This window comes from Carassius auratus, chromosome 45 (assembly GCF_003368295.1).
Source record: "Carassius auratus strain Wakin chromosome 45, ASM336829v1, whole genome shotgun sequence".
NCBI classification, from domain to species: Eukaryota; Metazoa; Chordata; class Actinopteri; order Cypriniformes; family Cyprinidae; genus Carassius; species Carassius auratus.
In genome coordinates this window covers 16,921,372-16,936,091 of record NC_039287.1, presented here as the reverse complement: position 1 = coordinate 16,936,091, position 14,720 = coordinate 16,921,372, and the positions used below count along the sequence as shown (strand labels likewise).

At 38.3% G+C, this 14,720-nt stretch overlaps 1 protein-coding gene across 4 annotated transcripts in view; it reads left to right on the top strand.

Annotated features, from left to right (window-relative positions):
* The window catches only part of LOC113063440 (pumilio homolog 2-like), a 165,563-nt gene that overhangs the window by 110,118 nt on the left and 40,725 nt on the right, over positions 1-14,720 (top strand). For 2 of the 4 annotated variants that reach the window (XM_026233830.1, XM_026233828.1), the window contains exons 15-18: positions 457-724; positions 2,657-2,786; positions 7,623-7,751; positions 8,004-8,141. In XM_026233830.1, coding sequence (XP_026089615.1) covers positions 457-724; positions 2,657-2,786; positions 7,623-7,751; positions 8,004-8,141 — 665 coding nt within the window. Of the gene's footprint in view, positions 1-456; positions 725-2,656; positions 2,787-7,622; positions 7,758-8,003; positions 8,142-14,720 lie in introns of all 4 variants that reach the window. The other 2 variants (XM_026233829.1, XM_026233827.1) reach the window with 1 other exon arrangement.

The window sequence follows — 14,720 nt, the reverse complement described above, 5'->3', positions numbered from 1 at the left end:
TGCATTCTGAGCAGCGAAGAAGAACCGTGCAGCGGTTAGGCAAAGCTAGCGGTCATAACTATGTTTTGTGTAAGAAAATGGTATTGGATCGGTATATGGGTTCATGTACTCGCCGATGGCAGAATTTGTTGTGGTCTCGAAGATATTTACGATACTAGTATCGGAATCGGAACAACTCTACTATTTTCATACACATAGTGTCAGTAAAAGGCGCATGCATTTAGATATGGGTTGCCAGGTTTTTAAAACAAAACCTGTCCATTTGCTTCAAAACTAAAGTCAAATGGCCTCTTGTCCATTTCAAAAGCGGTGTAAAAGTGCTTTTAGCTCCCTGAGGTTAGTATGGCTTGTTTTGTTTAGTGCATTGATTCTCAAAGTGTGGGACATGGGTTGCACAAGCGAAGAAAACTGTAAACTCCAAATCTTGTTTTCCTCTCTCTTTCCTGCTCTTCTCAGGTGGTCTGACTAATGGCAGTGGCCGTTATATTTCTGCTGCACCGGGAGCAGAAGCCAAATATAGGAGTTCAGGCAGTACCTCCAGTCTTTTCAGCTCTAGCAGTCAGCTCTTTCCCCCACCACGAGCCCGCTACAGTCGCTCAGATGTCATGCCTTCGGGACGTAGCCGCTTATTAGAGGATTTCCGGAATAATCGCTTTCCCAACCTGCAGCTGCGAGACCTGCCTGGTCATATGGTGGAGTTCTCTCAAGATCAGCATGGATCCAGGTCCCAATTCCCCCCATTTCATACTTTTGCAGGATTTTGGAAATCCTGGAATGTTTTTTTTTATATTTTTTTTATACAGCTTTCCAGTAATGGAAAATGGGGAAGATTACCTTAAAACCTTGAAAAATAATATTAGTTGTGTTTTGAAAATGTTTTAGAATCTTGTTACTTTTAATACATTTTTTTATCTTGTTTTTGCACATTTTGTAATGTCTGATGTCTGTTTTTTAGTCCTACATCTGCTTGTTAACCATATTGTAAATGTTTCTCATAATAACAGATAATTTTCTGGACATTTTTGACCGCTTTTGACACATTAATTACATTACATTACATTTAATCATTTAGCAAACGCTTTTTTCTAAAGTGACTTGGATAAAATGAGAACAATAGAAGCAGTCAGGTCAAAAAAGAGAACAACTGTATACAAGTGCCATGACAAGACTCAGTTAGTCTAGAATAGAACGTATAGCCAGGTTTTTTTTTTTTTTTTTTTTTTTTTTTTAATGAAAAGACAAGAAAAGGGGAAAAAAAACTAGTATTGTTTGGTTAAGTGCTGTCGAAAATGATGAGTCTTTTGATGTTTCTTGAAAATGAGTAAAGACTCAGCTGTACGAATTGAGATTGGGAGGTCATTCCACCAGCTGGACACAGTCCAGGAAAAGGTCCCTGAGAGTGATTTTGAACTTCTTTGGGATGGCACCACAAGGCGTCGTTCACCTGCTGAGCGCAAACTTCTGAATGGCACATAAGATTTAACCAGCGAGTTTAGGTATGTTAGTGCTTGAATAAGATGCGAGCGGCTACTGGTAGCCAGTGTAACATGATGAGGAGATGAGTAACGTGAGCTTTTTTTGCTCATTGAAGACAACCCTTGCTGCTGCATTCTGGATCAATTGCAGAGGCTTGACAGTACATCCAGGAAGGCCCGCCAGGAGAGCATTACAATAGTCCAGTCTGGAGAGAACAAGAGCTTGGACAAGAAGTTGGGTGGCTTGCTCTGACAGAAAGGGTCTAATCTTCCTAATGTTGTATAAGGCAAATCTGCAGGACCGGGTTGTTGTAGCAATGTGGTCTGTGAAGCTTAACTGATGATCCATCACAACTCCTAGGTTTCTGGCTGTCCTCGAAGGAGTAATGGTTGACGAACCCAGCTGTATAGAGAAGTTGTGATGAAGCAATGGGTTAGCTGGAATCACCAGGAGTTCTGTCTTCGTAAGGTTAAGCTGAAGGTGATGGTCATTCATCCAGCTAGGAATGTCATTCAGCGTAGCAGTGATAAGAAAAGCCATGATTCTGAATGACAGATCCTAATGACGTCATGTAGATGGAGAAGAGAAGTGGTCCAAGAACTGAGCCTTGAGGAACCCCAGTAGCAAGGTGTTGTGACTAAGAAACATCATCCCTCCAAGACACACGGAAGGATCTGTCAGAGAGGTAGGACTTAACCCACAGGAGTGTGGTTCCAGAGATGCCCATCTTTCTGAGGGTGGACAGGAGAATCTGGTGATTAACGGTGTCAAAAGCAGCAGACAGGTCCAGTAATATGAGTACTGAGGATTTTGAAGCTGCTCTTGCTAGTCGCAGGGCTTCAGTAACCGAGAGCAGAGCAGTCTCAGTTGAGTGGCCACTTTTGAAATCAGATTGGTTGCTGTCCAGGAGGTTGTTCTGTACAAGGAAAATGGAAAGCTGGTTGAACACAGCTCACTCCAGTGTCTTTGCAATGAATGGAAGAAAGGGAATTTTATTTTAGATAATGCATCACTGGAAACATTGCAGCAATAGCAGTTGAACACTATTAAAACACTATTGTCATAAAATGTCCTGAAAATTAATAAGAGTTTGGGAACGTTCTACTTATTCCTTTAAGTATTCCTTTAAATTTACACAAACACTTTTTGTTTATTGAAATGTCCTTTTCTCAATGTCCAGGTTTATTCAGCAAAAGTTGGAACGTGCAACTCCAGCAGAGAGACAGATGGTGTTTGGGGAGATCTTACAGGCTGCTTACCAACTTATGACCGATGTCTTTGGGAACTATGTCATACAGAAGTTCTTTGAGGTAATTCACTAAAATACGATAGTGATGACCGCATTTGACAACCGAATTAACTCCCGTCAAATACAGGTAGTGACAACCGCATTTACAGTAATTATATGCAGTGTGTACGGAACCAAACTGAACAACTAGTTGATGATGTCACAAGAAGCACACAGATGTGCGTGTATTGTCAGGCATCAAGTGTTTACCTCAGGTTTGACAGGATGGCTGAGTGAGCTGTATTGTGGACCAAGCAGTTGCAGTTAAGGTTGTTTAAAAACAACAGTTTAAAGAACAAAACTAGTACGCCTCTCCCAATGACATGCAGCACAATCATTTCGGCAGGACACAGCATCACAGTATGGTAAGGGAGTAACATTTCCATTACATTCTTGAGTTATTCGGCCAATCACAACACCCTGGATAGCTGGCCAATCACTGTAAACTTCGGTTTTCAGAGTGATGAGCTTTGTAAAAATCAACGCCTTTCAGAAAGGCAGGGTATAGAGGAGCCTTAATGTAAAGTATGTACAGATGCTCTGACAGAAAGTCTGTGTGTGTGGCTGACAGAGATGCTGTTTTTAAAGTGTTAGAGATGTGCTATTTTCCTTAATGCATAACTTTAATAGGTATATTTTCCATCTGTAAATGTGAAAAAAAGCCATGGAAATATTTCCATTTTGCTGTCAGAAGTGTATGAGCTTTTGCTTTGAAAGTGAAAGTCGTGACATTTGCCAGGTATGGTAACCAATACTCAGAATTGGTGCTCTGTATTTAACCCATCCAAGTGCACACACACAGTGAGTAGTGAGTGAGTAGTGAACACACAGTGAACACGCAGCCGGAGCAGTGGGCAGCTATATCTAGCGCCCAGGGAGCAACTGGGGGTTCAGTGTAGGGCTGAAACGATTCCTCGCGTAACTCGATTAAGTAACTCGAGTAAAGTAACTTTTAATTTATTTTAAATCTCACGTCAGGTTCTTTTGAAATGATTTTTTTATGTGACAACGCGTTTACGTCACCCACAAAGCGGAAGGAGACACAAGCGCTAGGTCCGAAATCGTATACTGCAAGGAGTCAGCAGTGTTTTGATTTGAGGGTGCGGGCAAATGTAAAGAGAACGTCGTGGCGCGTGTCCATTGCAAGATAGAGCTGTCTTACCACAACTAGGACCCTATGATTTCCGCGATGCAGAAAACGCGGAGGGAATCGTAGAATCCAGTCATAAAAACAGAATTTACAGTTTAACGCCGAATGGCACTGAATTTGCCAAATTTTAAATGAATTAATCAAAAATAGGTCATTGCACTTACATCAAATCACGATATGGACTAATATCTGTAAATATTAAGCCGGAACAGTCTATTTAAATATAAATCCTGCATGTTCTGTGTGTCTCTGTTAATGAATGGAGCAGAAGCGCGACTTCCTTGATCGCACACACTGAAGCGAGTGTGACGCTCGCGGTTAATTCAGTGTCTGCTTTCTCACTAAATAAGGACATGAACATATGAACAACATCTCCAGAACTGCTCTGACAGTCACTTCATGAGCACTTGAACGTTTGATTTAAGTAAAACTAGCATCACATCACATACACAGAACTGTAAAGGTACATCAACCCGTCAAAATAAATGTCTGGTGTCCTGACATTTTATCCTACCCGTCAGATTTTCCTACCCAGGTTTATCAATATCGCGTCAATATAATTAAGCACAAACACATTTTATTTGATTACTCGATTAATCGATGGAATTTTTGGTAGAATACTTGATTATTAAAATATTCGATAGCTACAGCCCTAGTTCAGTGCATTGCTCAAGGGCACTTCAGCCATGGTTATTAAGGGTGGAAGAGTGCTGCTCATTCAGTTCTCCCCTTCTCAAAAGAAGACATGCCTATGCGTCTGAAAATGTACATTAACCCCTTTGCGTGCAAGCATCACCGATGTCCCAAGTTTATTATTGTTTCACTTTCACAGCACGTTAAACATCACTCTTACTTGATCTTGACAAACTGTGCATCATTTGAAAGTTTAAAGACTCTAGCTTCGATATTTGACCAATGTTTTGATAAAACATTGTTGCAGTGACAGTTATTTAGTAATTTATGTCAGGAGTGCAAAATAATAAATCCGTATTATGCCTCATTTTGAATAGATATTTACTAGGGCTGGGACAACGCGTCGAGGTAATCGGTGACGTCGACGCAAAAAATACGTCTACGCAAAATATGCGCATCGATTCGTCAACCTGTTTTTATTTCTCTAAAAACGTTTGCAAAACGTTTACCTTATGTGCGCTGAATATACGCGATGGCCGGATCAACATTCTGTCCAACGTTATATAACCAATCCAGGGGTTTTTCTGCATTGATCTTTTTTTTTTGGTGGCTGTCAAAGCCTTATTTGATAGGTGAGTGATGCCTGACAGGGCGCGTACGAGAGAGAGCCCCGACTGCGCGCGCACACTCAGTCTTCAAACAACACGAGCGCTTCTTGCTCTCTCTCTCCCTTGTGCATATTTATCAAATATTTATCATTACGATAGAAAAAGGGTGAAACACCAAAGTTTCACGCGCGCTCGCGCACTCTTAGTCTTCAAACTACACGAGCACGCTGTCTTGCTCTCTCTCTCTCTGTCTCTCTCTCTCTCTCTTTCTCTCTCTCGTGCATATTAACCAAAATCATTAGACACGATAGAAAAAGGGTGGAACGTGAAAGTTTCACGTGGAGCATTCAGAGATTTTTTTTTTTCTCCATGACAGGCTGCTAGCTCCCACAGTTAATTTTTTTTTGGAAAAGCACTCTCTGTATTAGCTTAAAGCCCTCAAGTTTACATTGGTTACTGTATTCTTTCAATTGCTCTAAACAAGTCTTTTGGGTGACCTTTTTTATTGAATGCTAGACATCAAGTTGTTATTTCCATCTGAAAGAAGAACTTTTTTGTAAGTAAGCTAGGCCCTATGTGTTCAGTAAGCTTGTTTCATTCAGCTATGTGTTTTCAAGGCTTCAAGGTTTTATTGAATGCTATATCTATACAAGTGCAAAGTAATGCATTCTTAGTCAGTCTTTTATTTTGTAATTTTAAGAGCAATAAACATATATTGCAATGTTAAGGAATTCATGTTTTTTTTTTTTCATTAAGATATGTACATCAACATGTATAAATTGTTAGTAGTCAATTAATGGGGAGATAATCGAAATCGAATCGGTCTGAAAAGATTAATCGTTAGATTAATCGATGCATCGAAAAAATAATCGCTAGATTAATCGTTTAAAAAATAATTGTTTATCCCAGCCCTAATATTTACCACTCTTTCATATTCAGTCATGTCAACAGCGGTTTATTTGTTCACATAGACTCACCGAACAGCGTCAATAAGGATTTATATACCAAAGATGCAAATCTGGGGAGATATGTGGATTTACTTACTGATGTTTACTTCATATTTATTCAGACAGAATTGTCATTTCTATTCATTTTCCACTGATTTCCACAGAGATTTCCCACTGCTGTCTCTGTGTGTGTACTCCTCAGTGCTCATGCTGTGTGTCAGACAAACTCTATTTGGTCCTTCGCCTTGTTAATCTTTAGAGTGTCATAACCAGACACCGCCAAATCGTGTCACATGCTTCCTGTACACTTACTGGTAGTTATCTGGCCATAACAACACTGATACACCTCTGTACACACGAAATATCCGAATAATAAACCCGCGATTACGAAAGTAAAGCTTGGTATGAGATTTTCTTGAGATCTGGGGCATTTTTATAAAAAAATCGATGTAAAAGGCTATAAATAGCTTATTTTTACAACAGTAAACGACCAAATTCCACCCGTGATCGCAAAAGGAAATTATTACAAACACTCGATCAGGGTTTAAAGTGAGTTTTGAGTAAAAGTGTACTGATGTAAAATTGTCTTATGTAGCTTGATGTTAACGTTAGCTCTAATGCTACTAATAGCAGGTGCATTTCTTCATAATGCATTTCTGTCACAATTCATGTAAGGTCATAATAATGTTTTGTTGTATTTTCATAGTAAGACTTTTGATAAATAAGGGCTAAATGCTTACTGAGACTGAAGTGAGATTGCAGTTTAGTGGATTGTAAAGCTTGAAATACTAGAAAAAACTTTGTTATAAAGATGGAATAAAAGCAAAAGAATAATGATAAAAGAATAATGCAGATAATGTGTCATACCTGGCGGAGGTGTGAAAGACTTGTTTGGTGAGAACAATAGAATCACGAATGGGGGAGTTTTAAGAGACAAAAACACATAAAAAGCACATGCACATGTGTTTACATGTGAGATCTTACAGAGATGACAAGTGCCATAAATCAATCAGATTAGCCTTCTCTAAAAACACATGACATGGCCTTAGAAAATTTTTCATAAAATTCAGTTTTACAGATAAGATTATGGAATTTTCATATAAAGCTTTGGTAGACTCGTGGCTTTAGGTGCACTATTTATAAACTCATATCCTACATCAACATTTTTTTTAATGCATTTAAAAAATGTTTTTAATATTTTTATTTTTGTTTGTTTGAGCTTATATATTTCTATAATCATAACAGTCTGAGTGATTCTGATTCCTGAACAGTAAACTTTGAAGTGTCAGCTTTGTGAAGAAATGTCGATTATGTATCTAGTCAGAAAGAATCATGAACAGAAACCTTTTTATTTTGGGTATGTCATTTCTGTCTCCATGCCAAAAAAATGGGTGGTGACTGGTAAGAGGTTAATGATTGTGAAAAAATAATAATAATTAAATTAAGCTTTTGTGTGTGATGACTTCCATTATGCATTTCTGTCTTTGAGAGTAACTGCTTTCTCTGATTACTTACTACAGTTCGGCAGTATGGATCAGAAACTGGCACTTGCAACTCGTATCCGTGGTCATGTGTTGCCACTGGCTCTGCAGATGTATGGTTGTCGTGTAATTCAAAAAGCTTTGGAATCCATCTCTTCTGACCAGCAGGTAATTGTAAGTTGCCTTTGGTTTTCTTTCCATAGTACACATTAAACAACAATTTTAGGGATTGTTTGATTGTTCTGTTACTTTCTAAAGTAGGCTACAGTCCCAATAGAATTTTAGAAACGTTTTTAATACATTTAAGTCTACATGTAATAAAACAGAATATGTTTAGAAATGGTGGTAGTTCTCAGAACTGCAGAATGAGTAAAATTAATTGTTAAATTGAAGGTTTAAATGTTTTATTTTTCATGTCAGAGTGACATCGTAAGGGAGTTGGATGGCCATGTGCTGAAATGTGTGAAGGATCAGAATGGAAATCATGTGGTGCAGAAATGCATTGAGTGTGTCCAGCCCCAGGCTCTTCAGTTCATCATTGATGCCTTTCAGGGACAGGTATCAGCTCCACAGACACTTAAAACACCCAGAAACAGGATTTACTTGCATGCTGGTGGCAGACCAAATATTGGTGCATATTATTTCATGTCTGTTAGCAAGTTTCTTTAAGAAACTTTGTAGTCTACTGTAGTCTTTATCAAAGGAAAATGCCACCTTCTTTCAATATTCCACTGTTCTTCCTTCAACTTGGACGAGTTGATGCGTACCTCTCCCATCGCAGTGTGTGAAGTCAATCCCTGTAGCGCACAGTGCCACTATGCTGGCATTTAGCTTAGCACCATTCATTCTTTACGATTCCAAAAAAACTTCCCCTTCCCCTCTAACTTGCGTCAATACAACCAACGTGAGGAGTTTTCAGGAGTGATGATATTGCTGCGCTGAAGTCGAAGTTATACTTTTTTATCTGCTTAGAAATCGCCACGTTTTATTTTGTGTAACCATACTTTCTTGTGTAACCCCTCATGTAACCTCTTTTAAATAGGGAAAACATTATAACAAAAATAATGCAAGTTTTTTGCTATACCGTTTATACCCTGGTAGAAATTTTCTGGCTATATATTTTTTGTGTGTTACAAATTATTACAGGGCTTAAAGTTCTCCGGCACCGTGCCGGATTCCCGGTGTGCAGCGTTTAATCCTACACTAACCAGACATCCAAAACGCCGCTTTTACCGCCACTCCTACCGTCGCTGCAGCGGTGTAAAGTGCATGTGCAGCCTTTGACCGCTGAGTGGCGCTTTAACCACAAGTTATAAAACAAGCGCATCAAAGCACATTTTTGCAAATAGATGTCAGTTTTGCTTCGCTGATGTGTTACATTTGACTGCTTCAGTCGCGGAAAATGAAAGAAAAACACTATAGTTTAAATATTTAATATATTTAATATTTAATACTCACAGAAGAAAGTTTGGTATTTATGAAGTTATATGCATTTCTTAGAACGAGAAAGAGGAAAAGAGTCTGTGCTTATATTTTCTAAGCTACATGGTATTAAACCATATTTTAGATTGGACACATTTAAAAGGTGTGCAGTATTATTTATATTATATTAATTATGCGTTATATTATCCGAAATAAATTGTGGTTTACTTTGCATTACTTTGCACTCTTAACGAGTCTTAACGTCTGTCTTATGCTGTCATTGCACAATAAAACAAACATCTTTTTAAAGGTGGAGGTGCAAGATGATTCACAATTTTATACATTAAATTACAATCCTGAAATATTACAAAGTTTTTAAAAGTAAAGAGATTATGTTTTTGAATTATAAGACAATGATGATGTCTGTCAGGTTTCTTATCAAACACTTTTATAGCACGTTTGTATAAACTATGTAAAGGTCTAAGAGTGGATTTTCCTGCTTGGGACCATGAAGTGATACAATAAGAGAAGTGAGGAAAGATTAAAGAGTGCAGAAAGATTCTTGCAGCTTCTGCTGAAAGTTGACTCCGTAAAAATTAAAAATTTCTAAGTTGAGGTGTAACTGTACAAACTATTTTTTTAACATGTTTTTTGAATGTTAATTGAGTATCTAAAATAACTCCAAGGTATTTAAAATCCGATACAATTTGTAATCTTTCACCATTTACTAATATATTTGGTATAACCTCATCCATCTTTCTAATCTTAAAATACATACAAGCAGTTTTCTGGACATTTAATGATAAACAACACTGATTTAACCAGTCTGAGATTTTGGTCATAACAGCAGATAGTTTTTGTGATACCTGTTCGTTTGTTTTAGCATGTACATAAATTACAGTATCGTCTGCATACATTTGAATAAATGCATCAGAACAAACATCTGGAAGATCATTCAGGTACAAACTAAAAAGTAGAGGTCCTAGTATGGACCCCTGAGGTACCCCTGTTAAACAGTGTCTTGTTGAAGATATACATGTTTTGTTCCGGGTGCATTGTTTCCTTGATGTAAGGTAAGACTCAATCCATTTCATTGTATGCACAGAAAAATTAAAATGTGCTAATTTAGATAATAAAATATTATGGGTTAAAGTGTCAAATGCTTTTTGCAAATCAAGAAACACCGCACCCACAACCCCCACCCTTATCTAACTTTAATCGCACTTGCTCAATGAAATACATACATACAGCAGTTTCCGTAGAGTGCCGTTTACGAAACCCAAACTGCATGGGGCACAATAAATTATTTTGTGTCTCAAAAAAATTTACAATTTGTTCAGTTACTACTTTTTCTGTTATTTTAGATACAGCTGACAAAATTGAGATTGGCCTATAATTTGCTACGTTTAGTGGATCACCTGCTTTAAAAACTGGGGTAACTATCCCAGTTTTCCAGCAGTTTAGAAAAATCGATTTCTTAATTGATAAGTTCACAAGGTGTAATCATGTCATCTCCATAAGAATGATATGATTGCCAAAACACATTTACTGGGATTTCTTAAAAGGTCCTTTACACATAATCTATTAATGGTAACTTTACCAGTAATTTACTAGTAAAGACTATGGTATGTGTGAAAGGGGATAAACTCTTCCTCTGTATACGCTGTGAATTTTAAATGCTTAACTAGATTTGTAACGTAAATTATTTATATACCTTTGCCAACACAGCAGATATATCAAGCTATGTCTAATTATGCCTTTTAATGATGGGTATGGTGTTAGCGCAGTGGATAAGACACACGTCTGTGGTGTGGGAGACCCGGGTTCGAATCCACTGTGAGACACCAATGTGTCCCTGAGCAAGACACTTAACCCCTAGTTGCTCCAGAGGCATGCGACCTCTGACATATATAGCAATTGTAAGTCGCTTTGGATAAAAGCGTCAGCTAAATGAATAAATGTAAATGTAATGGATTTAACATTGTTTAATCAAGCTGTAAAGTGAAACGTCACCTCCCTCTGCAGGTATTTGTTTTAAAATATAATGTATTTAAGTTATGTTCATGTTATATATATGGTGAGCGTGATTTCACCAAGTACAACATGTTCCTAGAACAACATTCCAATCAACCAATCAGAATAGAGATATAACCTTTCAAAAAATATCTGTTTTAGGCTTAAAATCAGGGTTTGGTGCTTCTACGCCCTTGTCAATCAGCTATCATTTCCCACTTATTTTAGGAATAAATCTAAATTAGTTACTAAATACAAACAGACCTAAACCTTTCTGTTTGTGTTGTGGGCTTGCTTAGACCTTTGTTGTGATAAACAGTAAAGTGTGTTCAAACACCAGCCAAGAGAGTGTAAAGAAATACCCTTTGTGAGAAGCAGTTAAATCAGCGGGAGTTAAAAGCAGATCATAAGTGTATTTATTTCTTGTCTCATTAGTGTTTAGCGCAGTTGTCGTTGCTAGGAAACACTTGTTTGTTTACTGTGTTGAGACGTGCTGCGTTTGGTCTCGTACTCTATCGAATACGTTGTCAGTGTTGTGCGCTTGCTTAGACCTTTGTTGTGATAAACAGTAAAGTACGTTCAGCTGAATTCAATTTCCGTTTTGTCGGGTTTAAAAAAGATTAGTATACCGTGGCATCCCTCCAGTTAAGCCCTCCTCGCGTGAAGACCGAAGAGTGTTAAGACCATCGACTCTACCGTGCGACTCCACCGGGCAGGGACACTGGCAGGGGTATTGTTTTGATTAATCTTTTTCCTTTTCCTTGTTTCATTTCTGTTTCAGTTGTTTTTTGTTTATAACCAAATCTTACTACGTGTTTCCAGATCCCTACTATCATTACCACTCGTAAACCATGCATCACACAATGTAGACCGCGCAATCTTACCAACTGTAGCCGCACTGGGTTGTACATAATAATTAACTCAAATGATATATAGGGAATTTTAATAATTAATCAGGAATATGATTAATATATATCTCATATGACAGTTACACTAAATTTTTTTGAAGATGAAAAATAGCTCAATTGCATTTATCAATAACTCATTACAGGGCACTGTAATTCACTCATTAATATGTCAATCTTACATTCTTCATATCAATTATAGTGATATCTCTTACTGTAAATTACTGCAAATCAAAACATCCAGCAAACGGGCGTAAGATTAACTTATCAATTTTCAATAAAGTTATCACTTATTATAATTCAAGGAAAAATATTCTCTGGCCATGAAAACATTATCCTATCATTATAATAAATTTAGTTACTCAATTTAAACAGCATGTAGCTAAGATCACACTTCATTGACTCGTAATGTGAGAGGTTCGGAGGCAATCATGAATATATTGGTTTTTAATAATTGAACTAATAATACATCAAACTACAAATCACACAATAAATACGCGTACGACAATACAGACAGTAAACTTTATACAAGACATAACGGAATCCAAATGAAGGAGAGAGATAGAGATAGAGAGAGAGAGAGAATGAATGCGAGAGGAGGGAGGTGAGAGAGAGAGAGAGAGAGAGCATGGTCACAGTATGATATGAGTTATGCAAACTCACAGACAGTACACTTGAAAGACACCAACGATTCAAATCATAGGCAAACTTTAAGCAGCATTTAAATCTCCATAGAAAAAGGATACTTGCAAATGCCCAGTGTGTGTGGCGTGAGACCGGCGACGCTCGTGTGACGTGCGTGTGAGCTGCGCTGGAGCTTGGCGTGAACGTGGTCTCTTTGTCTTCCGGCCTGGAGCTGCTGCGGAATTGCGTGGAATTTGAAAGGTTTAACAAGGCAGTGTTTCAGGATTCGTCTTCCTCGTGTGGAGAGGCGAATAGGTGAATAAACATAGTAATGAAAAGAAAACAAAACAACGAAAACGAAAGCTTCCGAAGGAGCCATGAGAGCTGAGCCCCTGTGCTGAGGGGGGCAGCGATAGGGGTGTGGCCCAAGGCCGCGCAGAGGGACAAGTGGGAGCGACACGGCTCGAAGCAGGAGAGCAGCGTGTAAGAGAACGAAGAGAGGGCGGACCTTGTTCAGTCAGCTCTTATGGCTTGAGATGGTACATGCCTCTGTTCGCGTGAACAACCAATGAACGTCCGCGATCTGAAGCGGGAAAAAGTTCCTTTGTCTCTGTGGAAACACCCACCCTAATAACTTAGGCTTGTCAGATCTCAGCAGTGATATTCTAACAAGTTCGTAATTCAAGATTAAATACATTTTTCATTAATTTGCTTTAGATAAGTGAGTTCGTCAAAGCATGACGATTAAACAGACACCAAAAGTGACATATATAAATGATCAAAACATGAAGTTACATTCAATTGCAGAATTACACACATTTAAAGATTAACACACGCTAATAAATTGCAGATAGTCCCAATTTATATGGGAAACATCTCAGTGCACCAACAAAACAATACTATATACATTTAGACCAAGTCTGAGTACATTTTACCATTCTTTTTGTAAGAGTTAGCCTTCCTGTCCTGTTTCCCAGTGGGATCATAAAGTTTTACGACCTGGTCAGGAGTGGGGTTACCGAAACATGACTCTATTTGAGAAAGTTAAAATGAGGAGAAACATTTCCAATTTATAAACTAGTAAAATTATAATCCTCGCATAACAAGGATTAACCATTGTACGCACAAACATATTTAAAATACATATTATTAAGGACTTACATAAAGAGCATAAAGAAAAGTTTGTTTGTGCTAATACACTACTTTCTTTTCCTATTGGTCTCTGGAATTGCCAGTCTGCTTTAAACAAAACCGATTTCATTACTTCTATTATTAGTCATTCAAAGCTTAATCTCATGGCCCTAACAGAGACCTGGATCAAACCAGAGGACACTGCTACCCCTGCATCACTCTCCAATAATTTCTCATTTTCCCACTCCCCCCGTTAGACTGGAAGAGGTGGAGGTACTGGTCTGCTCATGTCTAATGATTGGAAAGTTAATCCTTTACCATTTTTGGGTATCAACAGCTCCTTTGAATCTAATTCAGTTACTGTTACCTACCCTTTTAAAATATTTTTTTTTGTTGTCTATCGACCCCCAGGACCACTGGGCAACTTTTTGGATGAATTAGATGTGTTGCTCTCAACCTTTTCTGAGGATGGTACTCCCCTAGTTATGTTTGGAGATTTCAACATTCATCGAGATAAACCTCTGTTTGCCGATTTCCACACTCTGTTTGCCTCTTTTGATCTCAACCGAGTGTCAACTACTGCTACTCACAAATCAGGCAACCAACTGGACCTTATTTATACACGAAACTGCTCTACTGATCATGTTCTGGTTACTCCACTGCACATGTCGGATCACTTCCTCCTCACTCTTAACCTCAACATGATCCCTGACACATCACTTACCCCTCCACATGTCATCTTTCGACGTAACCTATGCACACTTTCACCCTCCCGGCTATCTGCAATGGTTTCTTCTTCACTTCCTTCCCCTAAACTGTTTGCCTCTTTGGATGCTAACAGTGCTACTGATACTTTCTGCTCCACTCTTACATCTTGTTCAGACACTGTTTGCCCCTTATCTTCCAGGCCAGCCCGTAACACCCCTTCTGCCCCTTGGTTATCTGATGTTCTACGCGAACACCGTTCTAAGCTTAGAGCTTCTGAAAGGGTGTGGCGCAAGTCCAAAAATACTGCTGACCTTATTGTGTATCAGTCACTCCT